The sequence below is a fragment of the Vitis vinifera genome, chromosome 7 (assembly GCF_030704535.1).
Source record: "Vitis vinifera cultivar Pinot Noir 40024 chromosome 7, ASM3070453v1".
Classification (NCBI taxonomy): domain Eukaryota; kingdom Viridiplantae; phylum Streptophyta; class Magnoliopsida; order Vitales; family Vitaceae; genus Vitis; species Vitis vinifera.
The window spans coordinates 28,347,016-28,361,356 of NC_081811.1; the positions used below are offsets into that span (position 1 = coordinate 28,347,016).

General features: G+C 29.2%; 2 protein-coding genes across 2 annotated transcripts; one reads left to right on the plus strand and one right to left on the minus strand.

Annotated features, from left to right (window-relative positions):
• Positions 1-1,154: 1,154 nt before the first annotated feature.
• On the plus strand, positions 1,155-4,926 carry LOC100257737 (pentatricopeptide repeat-containing protein At4g39530). Its single transcript, XM_010654557.3, has one exon. It carries the CDS (start codon positions 1,626-1,628, stop codon positions 4,167-4,169), a length of 2,544 nt encoding a protein of 847 aa, XP_010652859.1. The 5' UTR covers positions 1,155-1,625; the 3' UTR covers positions 4,170-4,926.
• Positions 4,927-7,360: 2,434 nt separating this feature from the next.
• LOC100262859 (uncharacterized) lies at positions 7,361-9,406 on the minus strand. Its single transcript, XM_010654558.3, has 6 exons — positions 9,177-9,406; positions 8,997-9,083; positions 8,520-8,928; positions 8,254-8,434; positions 7,856-8,060; positions 7,361-7,714 (listed from the first exon to the last, which is right to left on the minus strand). The coding sequence occupies exons 1-6, from the start codon at positions 9,276-9,278 to the stop codon at positions 7,589-7,591; spliced, it is 1,110 nt and encodes a 369-aa protein (XP_010652860.2). The 5' UTR covers positions 9,279-9,406; the 3' UTR covers positions 7,361-7,588.
• Between the last annotated feature and the right edge of the window lie 4,935 nt (positions 9,407-14,341).

Genomic DNA, 14,341 nt, shown 5'->3' on the forward strand with positions numbered 1-14,341 from the left:
TTAGTAAATTATATTTTTCAAATATATTATGTTTCTCAAAACTAAAATAGATACATGTTTACTCAGCTCTCATGACATTATTTCACCGACTTTATCATCACAACAATCATCTTCCAGAAAATTGACACGACAAAGATAGATTTTTAAAAATTATTTTTTAAGTTTAGATTCTAGAGCTAATAAACATTTGGAGCTCTTTATTGGTCAATTCATGATTTATAAAGGCGGAAAAAAATTATAATAATATTATTTGATTTATTAACATAATATAAGTTATTGAACCTTATTATATATTAACAGACAAAACTCAATTTCGTTCTCACTATTAATAGTTATGAAATTTATTTTTATTTTAATTTTTTATATTATTAATGATGAATAAAAAAATAAATAAAAGAATTTATACCAACTATATATAGTCCTTGATGGGTAAATAAGTAAAAGAAATATATATCACTTAGCATGATTTTCACTTGTAAGGTTACCTAGCGATCACATCAATCTCCTATCAACCACCACCCACAGACAGTAGACATAATTAATATTTAAATATAAATAAATAAATAAATAAGGATACTGTTAGTGTATGATAAACAATGCTATTAGCCTACTAGCCTACTAGCCTCCTCCTAGCATTCACGGGGATCACACCTGTAACAAGAGTGACCGGATATTTGATGGCTATTTATCTTTAGTCAAATCATAACCATAACGTGCTCCCCCGTGTTTCAATTGTCTTAGCCTTTTAAGTGGCTTGCGTAACGGTTTCTGAACTCTTAACTTTTGTCATTATACTTAATTTAATTTCGATGCTCTCAATATCTTCAGTATTTAGTGTTTGACAGATAGTAATATAATATGCAGAGCTAGATAATTTTTATCCGTCCATATTGCTGAATATCTGTCCATATCCTTGGACCAACGGAAAAAGATACAGTTGCAATGAGGCGAGCATATACGTTTTATATTTTTTTTAAAAATATATTTTTATATAAAAACTAAATATCTTAATAAAAAATATAAATGTATCTTATACTTTTTATAATAATTTTAAAAATAAAAAATTTTAATATAATTTTTTTAAAGAATTTTTTAAAATACCATTCAAACGGAGTATATATTCAGTTGAGTTTATTGGTACCATGCTTGAATGATTTTGAGATGAAGCGAGATTAATAATTCTTGTTGTCGAGTCTTGGGAGCCTGAGCCCAGTCTGAAACTCAAGGCCAGAAGAGGCCCAATGGGCTATTTGCAGATTTCTGTGCTCTCGTCCTCGCTAGTTGTGCGTGTGTGTATCCAATCAGACAGGATCATTTTTCCAGTGCTTCAGCCATGGCGACTGGTATGCAGAAAACCAAAGACATGGAAGATGAGGTTTTATTCTTCTCGACTATCTCAAACCCTTCTTGATTACTTCCATTTCCGCACTCTTGTTTGGTTACTGGGAAAATAGGAGAATGCAAAAATCGCCGGTTTCGATGGAATGAACGGAGAGCTAGGCTCCGTGTACTCCAGCAAGAATTTTTGAAGAAAGAAAATTCGGATTTTCTTAGGTGAAACCTAATCTCGTCTTGTAGAATTCCACATAAACAGAAAGAAGAGGACTTTGAAGGCGCATCCTCTAATGAGAAACCACTTTCGAGTAAAATTCCACCTAAAATCTTGTTACAGAACCACCAAGAAACAAGCCTTTAACTTCTCAACCTCAGTGTCACCTCAATTTCTACTCCAGAACCCATGTCTCCAAATCCCCAATCTCCGCCCCAAAAGGCGCGAATTCGCCAATCTCTTGCAATTATCTATTTCAAGGAATCCCATAATTCATTACAAGATAATTCATGGTCAAATTATTGTCTCAGGCCTTCAATCGGATACTTTTCTTGCCAACATTCTCATAAACGTGTGCTCAAAATCTGATCGTGTGGACAATGCCCGTGTAGTGTTTGATAAAATGCCGCATAAGAATTTAATTACATGGTCTTCTATGGTTTCTATGTACTCCCAACAAGGTTATAGTGAAGAAGCATTGATGGTTTTTGTGGATTTGCAACGAAAATCTGGTGAGCATCCGAACGAGTTTGTCTTAGCTAGTGTTATTCGGGCTTGCACGCAATTGGGTGTTGTTGAAAAAGGTGCCCAATTGCATGGTTTTGTTGTTAGGAGTGGTTTTGATCAGGATGTTTATGTGGGTACATCTTTAATTGATTTTTATTCCAAAAATGGGAATATAGAGGAAGCTAGATTGGTTTTTGATCAACTCTCGGAGAAAACTGCAGTGACTTGGACTACAATTATAGCAGGGTATACAAAATGCGGGAGGAGTGCAGTTTCATTAGAATTGTTCGCCCAAATGAGGGAAACCAATGTTGTTCCTGATAGATATGTCGTCTCTAGCGTTTTGAGTGCGTGTTCGATGCTTGAGTTTCTTGAAGGGGGCAAGCAAATTCATGCATATGTGTTGAGAAGGGGAACAGAAATGGATGTTTCAGTGGTTAATGTGCTTATAGATTTCTATACAAAGTGCAATAGAGTGAAAGCTGGACGGAAACTATTTGATCAGATGGTAGTGAAGAATATTATTTCATGGACCACTATGATTTCTGGCTATATGCAGAATTCATTTGATTGGGAGGCCATGAAGTTGTTTGGAGAAATGAATAGATTAGGTTGGAAGCCAGACGGGTTTGCTTGTACTAGTGTTCTCACTTCGTGTGGTTCACGTGAGGCTCTAGAACAGGGGAGGCAAGTGCATGCTTACACCATCAAGGCCAATCTTGAGTCTGATGAGTTTGTGAAAAATGGTTTGATTGATATGTATGCAAAATCCAATTTGCTGATTGATGCAAAAAAAGTTTTTGATGTTATGGCCGAGCAGAATGTGATATCTTACAATGCAATGATTGAAGGATACTCGAGTCAGGAGAAGCTGTCCGAAGCATTGGAACTTTTCCATGAAATGAGAGTCAGGTTGTTTCCACCAAGCCTCTTGACCTTTGTTAGTCTCCTTGGTGTATCAGCTTCACTATTTGCTCTGGAACTTAGCAAGCAAATTCATGGACTAATCATAAAATTTGGTGTCTCTTTGGACCTATTTGCTGGCAGTGCTTTAATAGATGTTTATTCCAAATGTTCTTATGTTAAAGATGCAAGACATGTATTCGAGGAGATGAATGAGAAAGATATCGTTGTGTGGAATGCAATGTTTTTTGGATACACCCAACATTTGGAAAATGAGGAGGCCCTAAAACTCTACTCAACATTACAATTTTCGAGGCAAAAACCCAACGAGTTCACTTTTGCTGCCCTCATCACAGCAGCTAGTAACCTAGCAAGTCTTCGACATGGTCAACAGTTTCATAATCAGCTTGTAAAGATGGGTCTAGACTTTTGCCCCTTTGTAACAAATGCCCTTGTGGATATGTATGCCAAGTGTGGAAGCATTGAGGAGGCTCGCAAAATGTTTAATTCATCGATTTGGAGAGATGTTGTCTGTTGGAATTCCATGATCTCAACCCATGCACAGCATGGAGAAGCTGAAGAAGCTCTCGGGATGTTCAGAGAAATGATGAAAGAGGGAATACAACCCAACTATGTCACATTTGTAGCTGTGCTCTCAGCATGTAGCCATGCAGGGCGTGTAGAGGATGGGCTCAATCACTTCAATTCAATGCCTGGATTTGGAATCAAACCAGGGACAGAACATTATGCTTGCGTGGTTTCTCTCTTGGGCCGATCTGGTAAACTGTTTGAAGCAAAGGAGTTTATTGAGAAAATGCCAATAGAACCAGCAGCAATAGTGTGGAGGAGTTTGCTTAGTGCATGTAGAATTGCTGGTAACGTAGAATTGGGAAAATATGCAGCTGAAATGGCAATTTCAACAGATCCAAAGGATAGTGGATCATATATTTTACTCTCAAATATTTTTGCATCTAAAGGTATGTGGGCAGATGTGAAGAAGGTGAGGGACAGAATGGACTCTAGTGAGGTGGTGAAAGAGCCTGGACGTAGTTGGATTGAAGTGAATAACAAGGTTAATGTCTTTATCGCAAGAGACACAACTCATCGTGAAGCTGATATAGGTTCAGTTTTGGACATACTGATTCAGCATATCAAAGGGGCTGGTTATGTGCCTGATGCTACTGCCCTTTTGATGAATGATGGAGGATAAACCTAGGTGTAGCTAGATTTTGATTCATTGGTGAAAACTTGAGTCATGCAGCTCATCTGTCCATCCTGGACTTGCAGAGGTTTACATAGAGGAAAAGTTCTTGTTCTGAGCTTTTTATGGACTATTTTTTGAACTGCATACTTCAACCAGTGCATTTGAACTTGTAATGATGAATTTTGTTCTCTTGTTTACCTACCATGAAGCTGGTGACCCTCTAAGATGAAGGGGTATGGTTATGACGTTCAAATTTTTGTTAGGCTCTGAATCATAGCCAGCAGTTTGAGAAACAGGTAAGGTTTGGGGATGACTTGAGCTCACTTGTTGATTTCTATGAAAGTGTTGGTTAAAGAAGTGGGGTGTCCCTGAAAATTTTGGATGATTCCAATGCATCTCTCAGTTCAAGGATACCTGGCCTGGGGACATGCCTAACCAGGGAAACAATGGAGCTGAAAAAGCTGCAGAAAAAAATGAGCAGAAAATATGTGAAATATGTAGCTTATGGATTCTCAAGAGAGAGTGAGGGAGAAATCTCTTGGCCTTTTACCTTTTGTCATCTCCTGTTTAGTCTTTTGTGGACAACTCAGATGGGCTCTCCTAATTCTTTGGTGATCCTCTAATCTTTTGTCTACTCTTGGGGGCAACTCGGGCTCACGCTCACCTATTGATTGATACAATGCCATGTATGATACATGGGAATGGAGAATAAAAATGAATATTTTGTTTTTATTCTTATTTTACCATTAAATAGGAGTGAATTTGATAATATCAGTTCTTATTTGTATGCACTTAGAAATATAAGGTTGAAATGATTATTTGTTTTCATTTAGGGGGTGTTTGGTACATCGGAATAGGGAATGGAAATAATATTTTGTTTCCTTTCCTATTTCTTAGTGGAATGGAATGAATTTGATGATTCCATTTCTAGCATTTGGATGAATTTAGGAATACAAGATTGGAATGATTATTTGTTTCCATTCCAATGTTTGATAATAATAGGAATGGAAATGAAAATGAAATAAATTTATAATAATATCCTTACATATAATTAAAAATATTTTTTTATTTTTACTTTTATTTTAAAAAAATAAAATTTGAGAGGTTTTTTGTTATTAAATAATAAGACTAAAATATATATATATATACTCAATAAATAAAAAATTAACCATAAAAAATCGTATAACCCTAATGCACAAATATTCAATTATTATTTTTATTAAAAATTTGAATAATTTGTCATGCTTAAGTAGTTATAAAATTATATTTTTTCAAAAAATAATTATTTATTATAATATTTAAATTCTCAAAGTTAGCAAATGTTTTTCCTATTTTCAAAAGAGGAAATAAAAGAATTCAAATTTATTCTAATTTTCAACAAGTATCATATCCGATAAAATCCATAACCTTAAAAAAAATTTGTTTTTATTTGTTTTTTTCTTTTTATTTTTTTCCTAACCATTAAAAATTTTCAATATTGTAAACACTTTAAATCCATTTCAATTTTTCTCTCCAGTTTCCATTGATACAAGCTAAAGAAACATCAAAGATTCCAAACATAAATTAATAAAAAAAAATTAATCGATTTATAGAGAAGAAGAAACACATATAAAGAAGTAGAAGAAGAAATAGAAAATAAGGTAAACCTGATCGAAGATGTAGAAGGGAGTTTTCAGAACCTAGTTGCAGCAAACAATGACGAATCCTAGATCCAACAATCAAAATGAACATCCAAAACCCTATAAATTAGAAATTGATTTTTTTTTTTTTTTAAATATCGTGGAAGGTTTAATTGATTCAATTTGGAAGAATCACTTGTTGCAGAGAATTGGATGATGAGTGGGTCTCTAGCTTTGCAAAGAAGATAAGAAGTGGATGATGAGTGAGTCTTTAGCTTTGCAAAGAAGATAAGAAGTGGATGATGAATGGATCTCTACCTTTGCAAAGAAGATAAACATCGGGTTTGAAGAACAAGATAAGAGGGTAAAATAGTAATTTAGGTTATTTTATATTATCAAATAGGTTTAATGAATCAGAATACCACCTACTTTTAATGAATGCAAATCCGACTCATAAGTTGGATTTGATTTCTGCCGGAATAATTTTTTATTTCATTTCCACCTTTTTAACATTTATCCAAACATAGGAATAAGGGAGAAAATGAATGAGATGTCTATTCCCACTCCCTATTCCCGTGTACCAAACACCCCCCTAAGGTTAGGTAAAAATAGGAATGAGAATGGAAAAAGAAATAAATTAATAATATTAATATACAGTTTAAAATAAATTTTTATTTTCATTTTGGACAAAACGTTTTTTGAGGTTTTTAATGAACATACATAGAAAAAGAAAAAAAAAAAGACATACATATAAAAAGCAAATAAAGTAGAACACAATATCTCTCTTCTCTGATTCTCTTTTCACAATCCAATCCTTATACCAAAAATCTTCAAACATGATATTCCTTTGATTTATATATATAATTTTATAAATTTCTTTTAATTTATCTAAATTTTTTATCAAGTAATAAATTTAAAATCAAGCAAAACTTAATACAAAAAATTTATTAATTTTTTATAATAGTTTGGAATTAAAAACTATTCAACTAGTATTAAAAAGCCATGTAACTTAAAACCGATCAAATTAACACTAAAATGTTACAAACTTAAATTCATTTTGAATGGCTTTGCTAATTTTTTCTATCTAATCATAATTTTATGATTTTTTTTAGTAGGTAAATGAACTTCAAATTAAATAAAACATAATGCGTTGTATTTGTTAATAAATCTAATAATTTTAAAAATAATTTAATACTCAAACAATGACCAAATAAATACAAACTGATCAATTCAAAAACAAGTCAACTAGTATTAAAAAGTCATATAAAACCCATCAAATTATAAAAAAAATGTTTTATTTAGAAAATCAAATATAGAAAACAGTATTCTCATGAAGACATTTATACCAGAGTTTTGAGCAAAAATAATGTATTTAAAAAAAAAAAAAATTCCACAAACTAAACCTTCTATTAGAATAATTCCAAATCATTAAATCATATTAAGGTAGTAAGTTTAAAAAGTGGTTTCTCCTATGTCAGTGTAAAATTCACATCAAAAAAAGGAAAAAAGTGATGTATGAGCATCCATATGGGGTAAAGTCTCAATGTTTTTAAACCCACTCTATGATTCTATCCACACAAAAGATGTACGTAAGCTTATTAAATAAACATGTCTACAAAGATGCATGCTACATGCACCGAAATAGAAATACCCTATATTGGCTTACAAATAATTCATCAAATTTGGTATGAAAAAATTTAAAAACTTGTTTCTCTCTGCACGAAATTACTAGCAGACCAAACTAATGATCCAACAACTAATAATTAAATTAAATATACTGCTGTCTTATTCTCCTCTCTTTCCTGATCAGGAAAAATAAGCCTCATTACGTGCTTCATACACTGTTTTCTCATATTGTATGAAAATGAACTCCTCTGCTACTTCCCAGCCTTCATTATCCGACTTCTCTTGATCACTGGGATGAAAACAGCTCTAAAAAAGAGATAGCAAAAAAAAGAAAAATGTCTAAAAATAAGCTTGGATCATTAAAATTGATGGGCATGTTTCCAATGAGCTTGAATATAGACCAAAAATGGATTCCCAAATTGCTTAAAAATAAAAGAGCAAACTCACTTGAGAACAAGTAAATACAATCACTGTCAGCCAGGTCCAGTACTCGAGCGAGTGTTTTTGACGATCATCAGCTCGTTCTTGTAGAAAATACAAGAGTGCAGGTGTCAACTGCATCTCATAGTGCATTGAACCCCCACAATGCCTGCATCTCCCTGGGTCTTCTACCTCTTCCATAGCCAGAAGTGGCTTCCCACCACATGAGTATCTAAGCATATGGCCACCCGAAAAGGCATAAAATGATAAGGTAATTTGGAAATAGTTGCAGTCATCTAATATAATGGCATTCTATATAGTTGTGAGAATTCCTACTTTTGGGGGTCAAATCTTGTATCAAACATTCCATTACAAGTATGTAGGTAACCTTCATCAGAAATGAGTAAAGGCAGTTAGGGTTATACCTGAAACATTGTTCTGGGTATGCATCTAGACATTTCCTGAACCTGAAGTAAGTCCTGTCAGCATTCCAAGCCCCCGTATACTCATAAGCCTCCTCGTTGGATACTGCTTTCTGGGTCTGTTCTTTCTTTATTTCCCTTGAGGATAACTCTTCCTCAGTGTATGTATAAAAACAAGGCAACACTGCAATCAAGAAACATTAATAAAAATCTCTTCCAGTTGAACCATCACATCTTATTAATTATGATATCTACCGTTTTACTTTTACCTGGTGTGTCATTATAAACCAACCTAGTTCCAGGACTCAAAGGTGAGGACTTCACAGTAGGCTTGGTGTTCAAAGGTGAAGACTTCACAGTAGGCTTGGCGTGCCGCTTCTTGGAAAAAGAAGCCACGCTTGCAGCTTCAAAGAGAGCCACACCCAACTCCTCCAAATCAATATCTTCGTCATTTTCATCATTCCCCTCTTCCGTCCATATATCATTATTCCATCCAGCAACAGGAGATGATGCAACGGCAGTCTCTTGTACTACTTCCTCGTCGGTAGGATTTAATTTCTGAACACGAATAGCCCGCCAGCTACACGGATTTCTTCCACATGTGGGCGTCAAACAGCCCAAAACATAGATTACCCGCTCGTCAATATTCAAATTTTTGCCAGAAATCGGGGCATAAACCTAAAAAAAAGGGGCATGAATTCAAAGACCCACATTTCAAATCCACAAAACTTTCATAGTATCACTACCTGAGCCACAAGACAGAGATCCTTTTCACATATAGCACACCGAAGAAGATGGGGTTTTGAGGAGAGCAACTGCGGAATCGGCCAGTCCTGCATTCGAAAATCAACCGCCGGGATATGAATGGAGTTCTATTTAAATAAATAAAAAAATCAGACAAATCTGTAGAATCTGCAGTTGCTTACAGGCAGTCCACCAATTTTTGTGGTGTAGTGGTCTGACGGTTCAGAATCGTTCTCAGCCCATGGTCCAGGCATGCCCACCAATTCGAGGACTGCGTCACCCATTGTAACTGCAAAAATTTACTCAAAATATAAGGTGGCGGCAAGGTGCTCACCGAAGACGACGGAAGTGGCGGTGATTAAGAGGAAAGAAATAAAATAATAAATTCCAACTCTCTCTTATATATTTGATTTTCCGACTCTCCATCTCCTCAAGGAAGGAAAATTCGATAACAAGTAAAAGAATACCAAAATAAAAGGATTCTAGTTAGTTATACCATGTTTGAAAATTATGACATGTTACCTTATGATGCGCGCCTAAAAAGGTGTGATTTTGATGATACTTAACTTTTTCTAAAATTAAACTATTTTATATTACTTACCTTAAAAAATTGAAATATACTGAAAATTTTTATTTTTGTTTATATTATTAATGAAAATAATTAAATATTAGTTTGAATATATTTTTTGCTTTTTCTTTTTGAAATTTAAAATTTTGATAAATTTCACACAAAATATAATAATTCATCATAATATGTTTTAAATATTACCATTAAAACTTTTGAAATTTAAGATAATCAAAATTTTAAATTTTAAGCCTTTTTTGAAAAGCCATTATCCTTTTAAGATAAGAATAAAAAAGGATGAGTTAATAACATCTCTTTAAAAATACAAAAAAAAGAAAAAAAAAAAAGAAATCTATCCATCCAATATTAATTTCTTCAAATATATATTTTTTGCATTTAGATGATAAGTTGAATGGAAGTTAATTTAGATCAAGTTTAAAATTTTATTTTGCCACATAGTCATTAGTTACATTAATAAAATTTTAAAAATAAAGATAATAAAAAATATTAAGGCTATGTTTGATTTTAAAAATATTAAGAAAAGTAATTTTGATTCCATCACAAAAAGTATATAAAAATATCAAATATAATTAAAATTCATCAAAAAATTATATATATTTAAATTATTTAATCTTTATATAATAAAGAAAAATAAGTAAAATGAATTTTAAAAATATATAAAAATAATTAATTAAATTAACAAAAAAAATTCTTCTATTTTTTTATTTTATTTTATTTCATATTTTTCCTCAATTTTTTTTAGAAACAAACACAACATAAGGAAATTAACCAAAGAATTAGAAATCACAAAAGATATAAGTATTGAAGTGTCACTTTGGGTTGGTTTTTGTTGGAAAGAAAGAAATCGAAAATCAAATCCGTTGGGCTTCACCATCAAATCCAACTCTCTCATCTCCTCGTATCAGTCAAGGAATGAAAATTCGATAAGGAGAAGTGAAGAATACGAAAATAAAAGTATTCTAGTTAGTTATACCATGTTTGAAAATTATGACATGTTACCTTATGACGTGCGGCTAAAAAACTGTGATTTCGGTGACGCTTAACTTTTTCTAAAATTAAACTATTTTCTATTACTTACCTTAAAAAACTGAAATAGACTCAAAATTTTTATTTTTGTTTATATTATTAATGAAAATAATTAAATATTAGTTTGAATATATTTTTTGCTTTTTCTTTTTGAAATTTAAAATTTTGATAAATTTCACGTAAAATATAATAATTCATCATAATATGTTTTAAAAATTACCATTAAAACTTTTGAAATTTAAGATAATCAAAATTTTAAATTTTAAGCCCTTTTTTTAAAAGCCATTATCCTTTTAAGATAAGAATAAAAAAGGATAAGTTAATAACATCTCTTTAAAAATACAAAAAAAAAATAAAATCTATCCATCCAATATTAATTTCTTCAAATATATATTTTTTGCATTTAGATGATAAGTTGAATGGAAGTTAATTTAGATCAAGTTTAAAATTTTATTTTGCCACATAGTCATTAGTTACATTAATAAAATTTAAAAAATAAAGATAATAAAAAATATTAAGGCTATGTTTGATTTTAAAAATATTAAGAAAAATAATTTTGATTCCATCACAAATAGTATATAAAAAAATCAAATATAATTAAAATTCATCAAAAAATTATATATATTTAAATTATTTAATCTTTATATAATAAAGAAAAATAAGTAAAATGAATTTTAAAAATATATAAAAATAATTAATTAAATTAACAAAAAAATTCTTCTATTTATTTTATTTTATTTTATTTCATATTTTTCCTCAATTTTTTTTAGAAACAAACATAACATAAGGAAATTAACAAAAGAATTAGAAATCACAAAAGATATAAGTATTGAAGTGTCACTCTGGGTTGGTTTTTGTTGGAAAGAAAGAAATCGAAAATCAAATCCGTATAGTCGGGCTTCACCATCAAATCCGATCCGACTCTCTCATCTCCTCGTATCAGTCAATGAAGGAAAATTCGATAAGGAGAACTGAAGAATACGAAAATAAAAGGATTCTAGTTAGTTACACCATGTTTGAAAATTATGACATGTTACCTTATGAGGCGGCTAAAAAGCTGTGATTTCGGCTTTTTCTTTTTAAAATTTAAAATTTTGATAAATTTCACGTAAAATATAATAATTCATCATAATATGTTTTAAAAATTACCATTAAAACTTTTGAAATTTAAGATAATCAAAATTTTAAATTTTAAGCATTTTTTTAAAAGCCATTATCCTTTTAAGATAAGAATAAAAAAGGATAAGTTAATAACATCTCTTTAAAAATACAAAAAAAAAAAAGATATCTATCCATCCAATATTAATTTCTTAAAATATATTTTTTTTGCATTTAGAAGATAAGTTGAATGGAAGTTAATTTAGATCAAGTTTAAAATTTTATTTTGCCACATAGTCATTAGTTACATTAATAAAATTTTAAAAATAAAGATAATAAAAAATATTAAGGCTATGTTTGATTTTAAAAATATTAAGAAAAATAATTTTGATTCCATCACAAAAAGTATATAAAAAAATCAAATATAATTAAAATTCATCAAAAAATTATATATATTTAAATTATTTAATCTTTATATAATAAAGAAAAATAAGTAAAATGAATTTTAAAAATATATAAAAATAATTAATTAAATTAACAAATAAATTCTTCTATTATTTTATTTTATTTTATTTCATATTTTTTCACAATTTTTTTTAGAAACAAACATAACATAAGGAAATTAACCAAAGAATTAGAAATCACAAAAAATATAAGTATTGAAGTGACACTTTGGGTTGGTTTTTGTTGGAAAGAAAAAAATGGAAAATCAAATCCATAAAGTCGGGCTTCACCATCAAATCCTACTCTCCCATCTCCTCGTATCAGTCAAGGAAGGAAAATTCGATAAGGAGAAGTAAAGAATACGAAAATAAAAGTATTCTAGTTAGTTATACCATGTTTGAAAATTATGACATGTTACCTTATGATCTGCGGCTAAAAAGCTGTGATTTCGGTGACGCTTAACTTTTTCTAAAATTAAACTATTTTCTATTACTTACCTTAAAAAACTGAAGTAGACTCAAAATTTTTATTTTTGTTTATATTATTAATGATAATAATTAAATATTAGTTTGAACATATTTTTTGCTTTTTCTTTTTTAAATTTAAAATTTTGATAAATTTCACGTAAAATATAATAATTCATCATAATATGTTTTAAAAATTACCATTAAAACTTTTGAAATTTTAGATAATCAAAATTATAAATTTTAAGCTTTTTTTTCAAAAGCCATTATCCTTTTAAGATAAGAATAAAAAAGGATAAGTTAATAACATCTCTTTAAAAATACAAAAAAAAAAAAAAAAAAAAATCTATCCATCCAATATTAATTTCTTCAAATATATATTTTTTGCATTTAGAAGATAAGTTGAATGGAAGTTAATTTAGATCAAGTTTAAAATTTTATTTTGCCACATAGTCATTAGTTACATTAATAAAATTTTAAAAATAAAGATAATAAAAAATATTAAGGCTATGTTTGATTTTAAAAATATTAAGAAAAATAATTTTGATTCCATCACAAAAAGTATATAAAAAAATCAAATATAATTAAAATTCATCAAAAAATTATATATATTTAAATTATTTAATCTTTATATAATAAAGAAAAATAAGTAAAATGAATTTTAAAAATATATAAAAATAATTAATTAAATTAACAAAGAAATTCTTCTATTATTTTATTTTATTTTATTTCATATTTTTCCTCAATTTTTTTTAGAAACAAACATAACATAAGGAAATTAACTAAAGAATTAGAAATCACAAAAGATATAAGTATTGAAGTGTCACTTTGGGTTGGTTTTTGTTGGAAAGAAAGAAATCGAAAATCAAATCCGTAAAGTCGGGCTTCACCATCAAATCCGATGTATCAGTCAAGGAAGGAAAATTCGATAAGGAGAAGTGAAGAATATGAAAATAAAAGGATTCTAGATAGTTATATCATGTTTGAAAATTATGACATGTTACCTTATGATGCGCGGCTAAAAAGATGTGATTTCAGTGACGCTTAACTTTTTCTAAAATTAAACTATTTTCTATTACTTACCTTAAAAAACTGAAAGAGTCTCAAAATTTTTATTTTTGTTTATATTATTAATTAAAATAATTAAATATTAGTTTCAATATATTTTTTGCTTTTTCTTTTTAAAATTTAAAATTTTGATAAATTTCACGTAAAAATAATAATTCATCATAATATGTTTTAAAAATTACCATTAAAACTTTTGAAATTTAAGATAATCAAAATTTTAAATTTTAAGCCTTTTATTTAAAAGCCATTATTCGTTTAAGATAAGAATAAAAAATGATAAGTTAATAACATCTCTTTAAAAATACAAAAAACAAAAAGATATCTATCCATCCAATATTAATTTCTTCAAATATATATTTTTTGCATTTAGATGATAAGTTGAATGGAAGTTAATTTAGATCAAGTTTAAAATTTTATTTTGCCACATAGTCATTAGTTACATTAATAAAATTTAAAAAATAAAGATAATAAAAAATATTAAGGCTATGTTTGATTTTAAAAATATTAAGAAAAATAATTTTCATTCCATCACAAAAAGTATATAAAAAAATCAAATTTAATTAAAATTCATCAAAAAATTACATATATTTAAATTATTTAATCTTTATATAATAAAGAAAAATAAGTAAAATGAATTTTAAAAATATATAAAAATAATTAA